Source organism: Rhyacophila brunnea, unplaced genomic scaffold, assembly GCF_057557595.1.
Source record: "Rhyacophila brunnea isolate RB1 unplaced genomic scaffold, BYU_Rbru_1.0 scaffold_7, whole genome shotgun sequence".
Classification (NCBI taxonomy): domain Eukaryota; kingdom Metazoa; phylum Arthropoda; class Insecta; order Trichoptera; family Rhyacophilidae; genus Rhyacophila; species Rhyacophila brunnea.
Genome location: NW_028233339.1, coordinates 37,195,557 through 37,209,566, shown reverse-complemented (window position 1 = coordinate 37,209,566; position 14,010 = coordinate 37,195,557). Strand labels below are relative to the sequence as shown.

Below are 14,010 nucleotides of genomic sequence, written 5' to 3'. Positions count from 1 at the left end.
ATTCGAGAACCAACACTCTTGCTGTTTGTGTCCTGGCTTATTACACACATAGCACAGGCCTTTTGTTTTAGGCTTGGTTTTGAACGTGCTGACACTCGTCTTTTGTTGATTTTCATTTTTTGTTAGACTTTTTTCTTTTTTGATTTGACATAGTCCACGGTTTGTCTTTCCGTCGGAACTATGTCGATGAAATCTCCAATCGCACTGTAGCTTGAAGGTAGTGCTTTAATTAAATATCGTATTTGTTCTTCTTGATGAAGTGTACCTCCTGCATTGACATATTCATTGCACGTTTTTTCGAAGTCCAAGAAGAAATCATCGACTGTTGCGTAATTCTTCATTTTGATTTCTTCGATTTTTGATCTACAAATTATCTGCATCGGCGTTGACTTTGTTGAGTGGATTTCATCTAATTTTCTTATCATTTTCAAAGTTGTGTCGCAGTTTTTAATAAATTCCAACTGGCTGTCGGAAACTGTACTAATTATAATTGTTTCGTCTTTTAAATCGAGTTTTTTCCATTCCGCTTGATTTTCCGATATTTTCATCGCTCGGATCGCTGGCGCTTGACATTCGTTGAATTCGAGAATGTTCAGCAACCTGTAGTTCCAGCTGTTGTAATTTTTTCCGTCGAAAATCGGTATATTTACCTCAGTGATCTTCGTTAGCCTTGCCATTTTCTCTTTATATTGGATGCTCTTGTTTACAGCGTTTTTTATCATCAGGAATTTTTTCACTTCTTCTATAAGCACTTTTATTAAATGATTTTTTATTTTACTTAGTGAAGGTTTTGATTTGCTCTCTGTATTTTCCATACAAGAGATTCTTTAACTTTAGTGTTTCACCTTATTTTCATAATAATATTTTTATTTATTATTTGTTTATTTTTTTTATTATTATCATTTATAATTGAATTATTTCGCAACGCTACGCGCACAAGTGTTTCACTTAACTTTGCGGCCGGTTTTCTAATCCGTTGTGATCGCACTATTTTCTTTGCGAATCTTCTTGGGCATTTCTTTATAATTGTTTGCCGGTAATTTTCTTTTGATATTTTACTTTTATTTTTGTTATTCGTTTGATATTCTACTTTTATTATTCATTACCGGAAACCCACGATGCACGATCCACGGAGCACTTGTTTTACTTTTCAACCACGTTCTGCTACCATGTTGGGAATTGTGGATTGTTTTGAGGATCGTAAATAAGCAACTTAGTTTTAATATACGTTTAACTTTATTTATATTAATTTGCATGAATATCATTACACAGAAGAATCACATTTTATATGCGCGTGTTACAAATAACCGATGAGAACTAAATACCATCACGCGACACACAGGTGCGGCGTAAGCCGGCTCGCACATCACAACTCGCCTTGTGTGCCTGATGGCCATAAATTAAAACCTTCGAGACTGCCGGCGAATGTTGCACGATCACAACCTCGCACATCTGCCTAGCGCTGCTAGCTCTAGCTCTACCAAACGCAGCGACAGTCTGGAGAGAAATGGCCGATTCTGCAGCTGTGTGCATGCGCGGAGTCGATATTGGCCGGACATCGACATGCAGGCTTTGGCCAATGCAACTAGACGAATGTCGCAGGGTAGCAGAGTTGCAGTTGCATCGGCCAATCTGCGAAGCTCCATTTGATAACGTTTGTTTCTTGGTTTACGATGACGTCACATCGACGAATTCGTCGTAAGACGCATGCGGCGAGTTCTGATGTGCGAGCCCTCTAAGAGTGGGAAGAAGAATCTGTTTTCCTTTTACAAACAATAGTCGGTATCCAGCAGAGTCGCGCAGCGAGCGCTAGATGTAAACACGTACTTCTTTATTCTTATATTATTAATTATATTATTTAATTATATTGTTATATTATTCTATTAGACGGCTATCTCTCAACAGACATATCAAATAGCCTGCCTGTTAGTTGATCTTATCTGAGGCCATGCTATTTGCAAATGAAGAAAGTTGGTGCAAAACCGATTACCTACCTAACTACAATATTTCATCAAACATTTAATGATGTTCCGGTTCATATATACACAATGACCATGTATATCACACAAAAACATTTTTTAGATAAAATCGATCACGTACTTTATTTTATTTATAACGTGGCAGCCCTTTAACTGTCACTTTGAGGTAATGCGAAAACTGTGCAACATAACCTAACAAATGAACGCCAAATATAAACTTTATATTTGTATTTAATAATGTCACGATATTTAATCAATTTCTCTTATATAGGTACATATTTTAGGTAATTTTGGTTGCTTTGTATATACCTTTCCATACATTTCAAGGTGTATTCATTGGCTTAAAATATTTTGGAAAACCAGTTTTTTACTGTATAATAGGGGGTATAAAAAAAATACCGCGATATCAATGCACCCCTGATGGTCTAGCGTATAGAGTGGTCGTCTTTATAATGAATAACAAAGTCGTAGACTGCTGTTGGTCAAAAAGCGCTTGTTTTTTATATGTATTTGATCCAGTGCAAGGATCCAATGGGGTGGGCGAATGACTAATATAATAAAATATCTGTTTATACAATCCCCACTCCGTGTAGTCCTATACGTTCCGATTAGGATCGAGCATCCCTCGGCTTATCCCTAAAGTTCTGGCCTTTCATCTGGAGGCTCCAGGTTTGAGTCACGATGAGATCACAATATATATATGTGTTTTTCTCTAAACCTAGGTGTGTGTAATAGTTTCTCTTATGTTACTAATTACACACTGTCATCGGGCCTCATGGCCTGTTCTAGTGTTAAAAAAAGAACGTAGTAAATTACCCTTCTCAATAATATAATGGCTTTCCATCAGGGATTGACAGTAGGTAACCTAAATAACTTTGATAGGTAATTTAAAACACAGTGTAGCTTGACCTTCAAGTTAATATGAATAAAAAATCTTGCTCATATATCTATATGTTTATTTAAATATGGATTACAACTAGCTATTTATAGATTAATACGTTTATCTTAAATATAGAAACTTAATTATCATTCCACTATACAAACACTGCTGCACCGAGGCCACCATATGATGTCTCAATAGCTAATATATTTGTGTCAGTGGTTTCCGATACCGATCGCCGAAACCGTATTAGCTAATCAATCAGGAGCGCATGTTTGTGTAAGCCAGTTGCCTAAATACAGCGAATTTACTCCGCTTACTAAGTCAGTTAATTTGAATTTCTTTCCAGAGGTGCTCAAAAACAAACTGCCAGAGGTTCCTCGTTGTTAACATGGTCAACAATTCAGGAATGCATAGAAATAGCATTAGAAAAACTGCGTCCAGTAGAGCCAGCAACCTTAGTACTTTCAAGCAGGTAAATGTTAGTGTTAATTATATAATATTTAAATTAAACAATTTGAAAGCAAACAAAGTATTCTTAAAATCCTACTTATCTATAAGGATATATCGCATATACAGTAGGCGCTCGGTAATCCGGCACCCATATTTTTTCACTTATGCCAGATTATTGAATTTCTTTAGGAAATAATTCTCAGTCATTCACAGATTTGCACAGTAAAAATCGGGCACCGAACTGCCGAGCTAACGGCTCTCCGCTCTGTAATCTGGCAGTTTAATGTGAAACCTGCCGGATTATAGAGCAGGAGAGCTGAGTTGCAAAATGCCGGACTATTGGACATGCCGGATTACCAAGCGCCTACTGTATGTGAAAATATGAGTGAAAATATTGCATATACAGTCGTACATGGTTATTACGAGGAAGATGGGACCAACTGAATTTGCTCGTTATAAGCGTTACTCGTTATATCAGAGAATAGGTATTTTAAAATGAGCGGTCACATAAAACAAAAAGTCGCAATTCAAACAAAAATACACAATTAGAATTTTTCCCCCAAACAAGCATGCCATTCATAAACTACAAAAGAAGTTGTTTATTGTAATGAACGCTGGTAGGTACCTACTGACTTTAGCTTGGTTTTTTAAATGAAATTTCAAACATATGCGTGGATACTTTTTCAATCTTGTCAGCGAAAATACCAATTAGGTACTTGGACACCTAACTAGTGTCATAAACGTAATCCGATCCCGGCGGCATCGGTCTACGGTCAGATTTTATTGCTTAGGGTCGAAAATGTTGTTTTTAAACGATCGACACATTAACAGTTTCAAGAAAATTTTTGAAGATATTTTAGCTCGGTATACCCGATAAGTAGCTCGTTATAAAAGTCAATAAATGTATGGAGAAAATCATAAACTAAAATGTCAACGAATGTTTCTTCCTTACATCCGAGATCTCGCTATTTCCGTGATCGTAATAACCGAGTTCGACTGTATATGTGAAAATGCAAGTGAAAATATCGCATATATGTATTTCTTTTTCCCTGAGATATAAGGTAGTAGTTATATGAGGGTTTTTAACATTTTTTTTTAAATGTTTAATAGTGAATATCATAAATTAAATTCTAGGACTGATGCTGGTGTCCATGCCCTGGATTCGACTGCACATTTCAATCTTATGAGGCGTAATGGACAGCCATTCGATTGTGATTATCTTACTAGGCATTTGAATCGAACATTCGGTAAAAAGCAGCTAGCAATCGTAATCAGTAACACTAGAAGAGTCCCGGATAACTTTAGTGCACGGTTTTCAGCATTGTCGAGATCATATTTGTACAGGTAAACAATACTTACGTGTGTATGAATAACTCTTCTTTTAATTATTTTAGTGAAATGTTTAGTTTTAATCACTCTACCTATCGCTATCACCAGTGTGGGCTCCTGCTAGTGGCAAAGGGTGGAGGTAGGCTGTTAAGATCCGCCATAAATATTGCACACAAAATTTTGTCAGTTACAATTTACAGATGGTGTTGGTTAGTTTTTAAAATTCAAATAAACCCGGCGTAATCCAACCCATAATAGATAATAGTCAAAAAAATACTCGTCTATCTTTAAAATATCTAAAATTATATGTCGTAATATCGTTCATGTAAGGTCAATACTGCGTATGAGCAAATATATTCATAATATATTTGGCACTCTCGTTTAAACGGCACAAGCCGCATTGATTGGTGCATTCAAATTTTGAAATTGACATTCAATAGACTACTTGCACTCCGTTAAAATCAATACCGCGTATGAATTATCCATACTAAAGAAGCAAGCAAGACCGCGTATATCCCTGATCCAATACAGCGGACGAACGGAGAGTTGCGGCAATAACACATAAGGTCCAACTGATTTACAAAATAATCCTATGGCAATTAATTTCCACAGACGCATACGATAATAAAAATATATTTTCTAATATGAAACAAGACACAACTGCAATTAAATTTATTTTTTATCTTTTTTATTGACGAAATTGCAAGGTGTTTTGTCTCACCTGAACATTTTGACAAATGGTTCTTCCGCGGTATTAAACTTACATAGATGATATACCAAAACTATTATGGTTTGGTTAGGCAGGGTTTAATTGACTTTTAAAAACTAACCAATACCATTTGTAAATTTAGTCTTAATTCAATAAAAACAAATACGTGTTAATAACAAAGTTTAATGTGCACTATTTTTATGGTGGATGTTAACAGCCTACCTCCACCCTTAGCTACTGGGTCCTGCAGTAATATTGGCTCAACATTTGGATATTGACACAGGAGATGGATACATACTGTAAATTGGTCGTCAAACCTCTAAAAGATGGTGTCTTATGAAACCAAGTCTAAAATGCACACTAACTTAATACATAATGGCTTTACAAAAATCTCTTTATTTAAAAAATAAGTTACATCTTATCCATATTTTTCGGTCGAAAATCTAACCAGTGCATAGTATTAACTACATATTTGCTTTATCAATAAATATAAGTTTTCTCACTATCTTAAATTAAAGGATTTATTTTCACGCTTGGCTTGGAGCAAATGTTAGAAGTTACCTCTTGTATCGTTTGCGGTATCGAATCGGTTGAGTTTAATTTAAATGTTTCTTTTTCAATTTATATAATATGTTTGGATCCAGCATATGAACCCCGTGAGTTGTGTGTATAGTTTCTAACTAATCCTCCTAAATAAACCGACCCCCACACTGTTGAAATATAATATATGGACCATCCTTGTGTACCGTGTAGTAGTGCATAAATTTAGAAGGATTTTTTTGTTCAAGAATTGCTGTTCCAAAGGCTGGTGCATTTCCAGACGATATTGATGTACTTCCCTTTTTTCCGATGGAAGAATGGGGAAGAAGTTATTTATATCAGTAAGATGCATTTTGTTTATATATTATTATTATTTGCTAGCATTATTATGCAGTAGAACCTCGATTATCCGACTGATTGGGGATAAAAGTAATGTGAATAATCGAAAAAAAATAAAAGACTTTAACTGTTGATGCTCACATGGAACTAATGATCATAACGAAATCTGGATGATCGAGGTTTTACTGCATTATTAATTGAACTGGCTTCTATGACGCAAAAACTCGGCAAATTAACATGTTGTTTTCAATGTGTATGGACCTAATAGCTTGAACAAATGGCTAATATCCATGTCTCGTAAAAATAAAAATTTGATAATACTACTTCTACTCTGTGAGAAAAAAATGTAGTCTGGCTGATTTTTTAAATTTTAATTCAAAATTAGAATGTTCATTCAGATGATATTGAAAATAAAAAATTTTACATTACAGGGAACGCAACTTCGAAATAGAAAAATTTAAAGAAGCGGCTAAACTTTTTGAAGGGTTACATGATTTTGCAACGTTCAAAAAATGTACCGTAAGGAATGATGGAAACAGTAGTATAAGAACTCTATATTCAATTACTGTATCTAAAGGATCGCCATTGTGTACATCACACAACATTGATAAAACTGACAAATTCGAATTTTGGGATATCAAATTAAGAGGAAGAAGCTTCCTTTATAATCAGGTATATTACATTTATTACTTTAGTTGATATTTTTAAGAGAATACATCCGTGAGAATAAAGTTTGTTATTCTAATATTCTCCGAGTGACCAGATTGGTAATCATTCTGAAGGTGAGTGATAATTATATTTGTTCGCAACCCAAATGAATAAAACTTTTCATTACATACAATGTAATACAACGTATCCTCCTCAGTCAGGTTACTTATATACAAACATATGATATTAAATGTTTCATATGAAAAAAACTTGGGACACAAACTATGTGAACAAGAAAACAAGCCAATGAATAGAGACATACAATGAAAAAATTAAACCCTGATGGCTAAAATTATTAAACATGGAACATGCTTTGCCTACTGATTCTCTAAATACTGGTTGTCCAAATTCGAAAGAAAATTTATTTGTCAAAGTAATCGAATCCAAAGGATTCAAACAATTTTACTTTTCTGAAAATTATGTAATTGCAATAATAAAACTAAAGAAGTAATAATAACAGAGGAACTACGTCGCACAATGTAGGCTACTGAACGTAAAATGAAAATAAACGGCGTACGTAAGTAATCGGGGCGGGCTACGCGTCTATGGTTATTCTACGTCTATTTTTCATAATGCTTTTGCATCGGAGATCATGAGTAAAACATGTTCCATGTTAAAATTTACCAGCTTAATTGGTATTGTTATTAACTTCCCGTTTTTGCTTTGAATGCTCATTTTTGATTATTACTTACCTCACTTTGGCATTCACACGTGTATTTTTATAACGCTGTTCAAAGGTGTGGTTAAGTAACAGTGTTGCCAGACGTCCCACTTTTTAAGCAAAAATAGATAGTCAGCACACCTAAATTCATGATTATTCAATAAATATAAATAAGACGTTTAAATTAAGACAAAAAAAAACGCGGTGGATGCGTGATGCATAGTTATTACAGAAATACACGAAGAATTATGCCAGTTCCGAAATAAACTAGATTTGAGGATACATGATAATTTATTTGGATTTCAAACAAAACTACAGTCGAATAAATTAAGACATTACTGAAAAAACAAAATTATTGGTGGTTTCAAAAAATTTATGTAAACTGCAAACAATATGTAGATCAACACTACAATTTTTTGCGTGAAAACTTTTTTATACAGCTGTGTTTCATAACCATGAAGAAAGAAATAAGTTTCAAAAGTGTAGAGATTGTGATGTCTATATTAAATTTGACTGGAGAAGTAAACATGGACCTGATGTATGAAGAATTGAACTCGCCGAAACCTTCTATTGATGTGATTGCGAAAGATTCGAAATACTCAGCTGCACTGAAATGGCATTAGTTAGTTACTAAAAATATTTTCAAGCTAATTTCATTTATTTTAAGCATACCAACATTGAAAGAATATAGAAAGTTATTTTCTCAGATAAATTTAAAATGACCACACGCTAATAACAGATGTTCTATGAACTCCGTCCACCCTTTTTAGTCCATAGTTCTTTACTGACATGTACATCCACCGAACTTTATGAGTTCGCCTATCCAGCAGGTTATACTGCGGCCCTGTGGCCGTTTAGTGCCCCATGGGTACTGTTCTCCCATCGACTTCTCTCAGATGACTGACATGTGACTAAATTATGCAGCTATGTGACTATGTTCTGAGGTTTTCTGTTTTTTTACAGGTCCGTAGGATGATAGGTGTGTTAAATTCTGTTGCTGTAGGAAAGCTAAGCTTAAAAGATGTTCGGATAATGTTACAAGTGCCATCAAAATATAGCTGGGACTCTCGTGCTCATCCAGCTCCAGCATACGGCCTATATCTTACACATGTTGAATACAACCCCAAGGATTTAATTATGAATGAAATAGCAGATAACAAGTGAATTATTGACTTTTGAGTTATAAAAAGAATTCACAATGGATTTCTTACAACAGATAAAAAATAAAAAGATTAAACTCAAATCAACTGAAACTGTGATAACTTGCGTTGATGGAAATTGTTATTATGAAGATTCAGAAATGAGAAGAATCGGTTTAGGACCAAAGAAAATAAAAGAGAGTGAGAAAAAATATGGTTTTGTCATTGATACAAAACCTGATAATGTACCTGTGAATGTATTCAAAGGATTGTTTATTGGATCTCAAGACTGTGCTGATGCAAGTGTATTGGAAGCTTATGAAATCACTCACGTTTTGAGTATTGGTGTGGGTGTTATTTTAAGTGAACATGTCCATTGTAAATTTGTTGAATGCTTGGATTTACCGGAGACTAACATTAAACCTATCCTGCAGGAAACAAACGCGTTTATTAAGGAAGCGTTGTTAAATGACGGCAAATTGCTTGTCCATTGCAATGCAGGCGTGTCGCGTGCAGCAACTTTTATAATAGGATACTTAATTATGGAAGAGAAATACACATTCTGCGAAGCATACAATTTAGTAAAAACAAAACGACCTTGTATTCAACCTAATGCTGGTTTTTCACAGCAATTGAGGCTCATATAAAAGGGTGCCAAATCATGGTAGATTGATTAAAATTAAGCACAAAAAACAATCCATGTAAGCAAAGTTTTGAGATAAGGTTTTGAAATTTTATTCAATCATAGTAATTGTGTTTGTTTTTAATGTGAAATATGTACACTGTAATGAATACTATTTTGTTCAGTGTGCAGAAATATGCAGCGCTAATTCATATATGGATCATTGGCAATGTTTTATCACTGCTGTCGTATCGGCTTGTCTGCTCAGCCCACCTCACAAACTATCAAAACTTATTCTCAATGATAATAAAACTATAAAATTTTATTTGTATTTTTTACTATAAATTGATTTCAAAATTAATCAACGCCTGGGGCCTCCATGCACCTGAATAAACTTAATGCAGTTAATAATATTAGGTATGTTATCTCTCAATAAGATATATATATATAATACATATTTATCAGTGGCATAGGGTGGAGGTAGGTTGTTAAGATCCGCCATAAATGGTGCACATTAAAATTTGTTAATCATACGTATTTGTTTTCATTAAACTAAGTCTACAATTTACAGATGATGTTGGTTAGTTATTAAAAATAAATTAAACCCTGCCTAAACTAAACCATAAGTCTTGGTATATTTTCGGTGATACAACAAAATTGTGATTTTTTTTCATTAATACTTATTTCTTTCGTTGGATTAAGAATACATATTACACATATTGTAACTATAAAGTTATGTGTTATTTAATATCATAGTTTTAGATATTTTATAAATAGACAAGTATTTTTTGACTATTATCTATTATGGCTTGGTTTCACATGGTTTAATTGAATTTTAACAGCATCTATAAATAAATTGTAAGTCTTATTTCAATGAAAACAAATATGTATGACTGACAAAGTTTATTGTGACTATTTATGGCAGATCTTAACAGCCTACCTCCACCCTTCGCCACTGATATATTGTATATACACATAATCCGTTGTTAACTCTAAATACCTAAATTATCAACTTACCAACTTTTGTTAGCAACCCCATGACAGTATGTAATTGTATTATGTAGCCGGTGAGAATGTATTACATAGTAAAAAATAAAAAACTGACCGGTATAAGAAAAATATTTAATGTCTTTATAAATTGTACAGTCTTATAGTTTGACAATTTTCTTTTAAACGCTAATAAATATTTATAAAATGAGCATACACATTATTAAAATTTATCAAAAATAAACATTATAATAGAGAAGTCAGGTCCCTAGTACTTTCAAATAAATTTATCACAATTGAATAAGGCACACTAACCGCAGAGGCACTTTAAAAATACATGACCAGTTTGTACACGGCTTTTGTCGCAGAAATTTTCAACTTCTGCAGGGAAAAATAACAAATAATATTATTATGTAACTGAGTACTAAATGCTACTGTGATTGTATTCTTATTTTGAGCTAAACTAATTATGATTTAAATATTGCATAAATATAAACATAAAACTATAAGACTAAACTTCATTTCTTCCATCAAATCTGATCGATCATAAAGTTGTGATTATATTGAGATGGCGTCACATACTATCACGTGACGTCACAGTAAGCTGTCGCTACGGAAAAAAAATATGTAATGTCATTTTTCTTGGTGTTGTCAAAAATGTTATCAGACTGAAGCTTCCATCCCGTAGCACATTTTGAACCTTTAAACGAACATTGTCAAGCAAAATCCGCCGAAACCACCAGAACAACACCTCACGTTGTACCTGCATCGACACCTGCACGACTAGGGAATCCAATCCCGAGCCAAAATTCTGATCCCGGGATTTCGGGATTACAATTTCACAATCCCGGGATCCCGGGACTGGTCCCGGGATTGGGATTTTTTTCCATTGTTAATATAAAATTTTTATATTTACAAATAACATTGATAAAATCGGTCAAAAATAATCTAGTATAATTTATACTATTTAAGACATTTATTGTTAATATTGTATACGTTAAATCTTGGAAATACACAAGTTTAATGGAGTAAATAATATTGTAATATAAATAATAATGTGAATTTAATATGAGATTGCTATTTCTGATAGTAAAGACATAATGAATAGATCAGCGAGATTTAAAATAGTAAAGCAAATAATCATGGCGTACTTATGGCCTTTCCACTTCATTAATCTAATTAGTCAGCCAAATATGAAACTGCCGTAAAACGTATGATATCATGGTGGAATTACTTTGTTAAAAGTGCGAAGCATTGTTTTTTTACCAATCTTTCTTATTTTTAATAATCTATGTGAAAAAATAAAATGAATCGGCAACCTACACATCAAACTTCATTCAAACTCAGTTTATTTCTAATGTAGTTATTTTGTATTAAAAGTATTTTTTCTGTTATATTTTCCATAAAAATTGATAAAAAAATCAATCCCGAAATCCCGGGATTATGTTTATCAATCCCGGGATTCATAGGTATCGAAAATAGCTCGGGATCCCGGGATTGGATTCCCTATGCACGACTCAATGAACGTTTTTTATCATTTTCTACATGCTTACACATTTTCGACTCATGTCAAAATTGCGTGTTTTTTGTTTTTAGCAGTTAGCACTATGTATTTCTATAAGAATGTTGTCTATTATCTATGGTCTACAGGTTGGGTTCTGTTCAAAATATTATCTATAGATATAATATTGTAAGTAATTTTAACGTACGCACACGTAGAAACTGTTAAAATTAATTAAAATTAGCATGAATAATAATTTAAAATACTAATACGTTAGAGTTGGCACTCTCCATCATTGAATTTACAGAGGTGGTTTTCATTCAAAATATTCTGCAAAATGATGAAACCATAGACTAAATTTTTCACCGTGACAATACGCGACGTGCATCTCAATATAATCACAACTTAGAAGTATTACCGTAATATATTCAAGCTGCAAATTTTTTTTGAACATATTGAATAAAAAATGAACTATGTAAAATTGTAAAATATTTTAGAAATCGTTCCAATGGAATGTATGTTGCCAGAATGAAAAAATCATAAATGAATTTAATGTAACTTTTTAAATAGACACAATATGAAGATTCATGAAATTTAATAGAAGTTATTCATTCTTGTATCATTTTTAGTTATTTGGAATTAAATAAAACCTAAATATAATCTCTACACCAGTGAGTTGTATAAAATTACAACTTACTTATTATTGTATTCATCTTAAGTCGAGCCTATTTTTATATATTCACAAATTTGTTTCACTTGGTATATTTTTATAAAATGTCTTTTCTATCGAAACTATTTACACTGTCACCCTATAATAATTTAGATATCCTATATTTATATATATATCATCTGTCGCCTATTCAAAGGACATTTAGAAATTTCAATTGTGTTTATTAATTAATTACATGTTGAACCAGCTAAGCAAAATCGCAAGAACTTTCATAAAATATTCACACACTATTTCCTCATTTTTAAAAAAATATGTTACAAAGGTCCTCATTATCCGAGTATTCGTTATCTGAGTCCCCGCAGTTACGAATCCGCAGGTGTATGCAAAAAAACACAAGCGCAATAGCTCAGTCGTCAACTGTCACTTTCAATCTAACATTCCTACGCTATTTCTATCTTGCTCACGTCTCTTTTTCTTTTCTAAACGTGTTCCAATTAAACCCATTTAATAAGTAATTTTGGACCCCGTTTTAAGCGGATTCACTTTAACGAGGTATTTTTTCAATCCTAATTACCCTCGGATAACGAGGACCCTCTGTAGTTTTTTTTTTATAAAATATAACAGCTTTATTAAAGTATATAAAACTACAAATATACTTTTTATAATGGAGCCTCGGATGTCCTTTGCTATTACACACCGCTTTGAAATAATATAATCATATAACATGGAGTTACATTGAATTTGCTTATTACAGCATTATATCGTCGGTGTTTTGTAAAAAGGGCGAATCAACCATTTTGGCGAAATCGAGATTTTAATGAAAATACAATATGTACCCCACTAGCTTTGTTGTGTAAAATCGGCGAATTTTTATCTCCACAGGAAAGTACTTAAAAACGATAATCGACTAAAATTAAATTAATTAAAATTACGAAATAAAAAGCAAATGTGACATATTAGGCCTTTTAAAATAGTATATAATAATACCTATTATAATGACAGTATTCTTTCTAAGCTTTATTATAAACTTGTTAAATATTTATAATCATCTACAGGTAAAAAACAAATAAATGTCAAAAGTTAAAAACCTTCCTCCTGTAAAGTAGCATTTTGGTTAATTCGCCTTTTTACAAAACACCGACGATATGTACATTATTTAGTCTTATTTCTTGGAGGAATGATAAAAAAATTCTAAAAAGGCTTTTGGCTACATGCATATTATGTATCAAAAACAATTTTAATTCGTGCAATATTTCAATCTTTCAAAGTGGATTACACTAGTTAAGAGGGTGACAAAAATATAAAATTATACATTAAAATATATATTACAATCTCAATAAAAAATTGTGGTTTTCTTTAAGTCACAATTTCATTCATGTCTAAAGAATGAAAAAAGTTAAAACTTTCAGGATTGTTAAATAATTATACTATACGTGTTTACTATTGATTCAATGATAAGTTCTTATATTATTATTAAGTACAGAATCAACTAC

General features: G+C 32.7%; 2 protein-coding genes and 1 long non-coding RNA gene across 3 annotated transcripts; 2 read left to right on the top strand and 1 right to left on the bottom strand.

Moving 5' to 3' along the window:
* Nucleotides 1-2,128: 2,128 nt before the first annotated feature.
* On the top strand, nucleotides 2,129-8,921 carry LOC147064808 (tRNA pseudouridine synthase-like 1). Its single transcript, XM_085958103.1, has 6 exons — nucleotides 2,129-2,145; nucleotides 3,209-3,334; nucleotides 4,447-4,656; nucleotides 6,139-6,231; nucleotides 6,661-6,901; nucleotides 8,562-8,921. The coding sequence occupies exons 3-6, from the start codon at nucleotides 4,496-4,498 to the stop codon at nucleotides 8,760-8,762; spliced, it is 696 nt and encodes a 231-aa protein (XP_085814229.1). The 5' UTR covers nucleotides 2,129-2,145; nucleotides 3,209-3,334; nucleotides 4,447-4,495; the 3' UTR covers nucleotides 8,763-8,921.
* On the top strand, nucleotides 8,797-9,384 carry Mkp (MAP kinase-specific phosphatase). Its single transcript, XM_085958105.1, has one exon. It carries the CDS (start codon nucleotides 8,797-8,799, stop codon nucleotides 9,382-9,384), a length of 588 nt encoding a protein of 195 aa, XP_085814231.1.
* A 1,083-nt stretch (nucleotides 9,385-10,467) lies between these two features.
* Nucleotides 10,468-13,228, bottom strand: LOC147064806 (uncharacterized). The gene is made up of 2 exons (XR_015071933.1): nucleotides 11,861-13,228; nucleotides 10,468-11,129 (listed from the first exon to the last, which is right to left on the bottom strand). It is a non-coding gene; the product is annotated as an uncharacterized LOC147064806 (long non-coding RNA).
* Nucleotides 13,229-14,010: the final 782 nt, after the last annotated feature.

Coding starts and splice junctions, on each gene's coding strand:
- LOC147064808 (XM_085958103.1), top strand. CDS start 4,496: ATGAGGCGTAATGGACAGCCATTCGATTGTGATTATCTTACTAGGCAT. Junction 4,657..6,138: donor TCGAGATCATATTTGTACAG/GTAAACAATACT, acceptor TTTTTGTTCAAG/AATTGCTGTTCCAAAGGCTG. Junction 6,232..6,660: donor GGAAGAAGTTATTTATATCA/GTAAGATGCATT, acceptor TTTACATTACAG/GGAACGCAACTTCGAAATAG.
- Mkp (XM_085958105.1), top strand. CDS start 8,797: ATGGATTTCTTACAACAGATAAAAAATAAAAAGATTAAACTCAAATCA.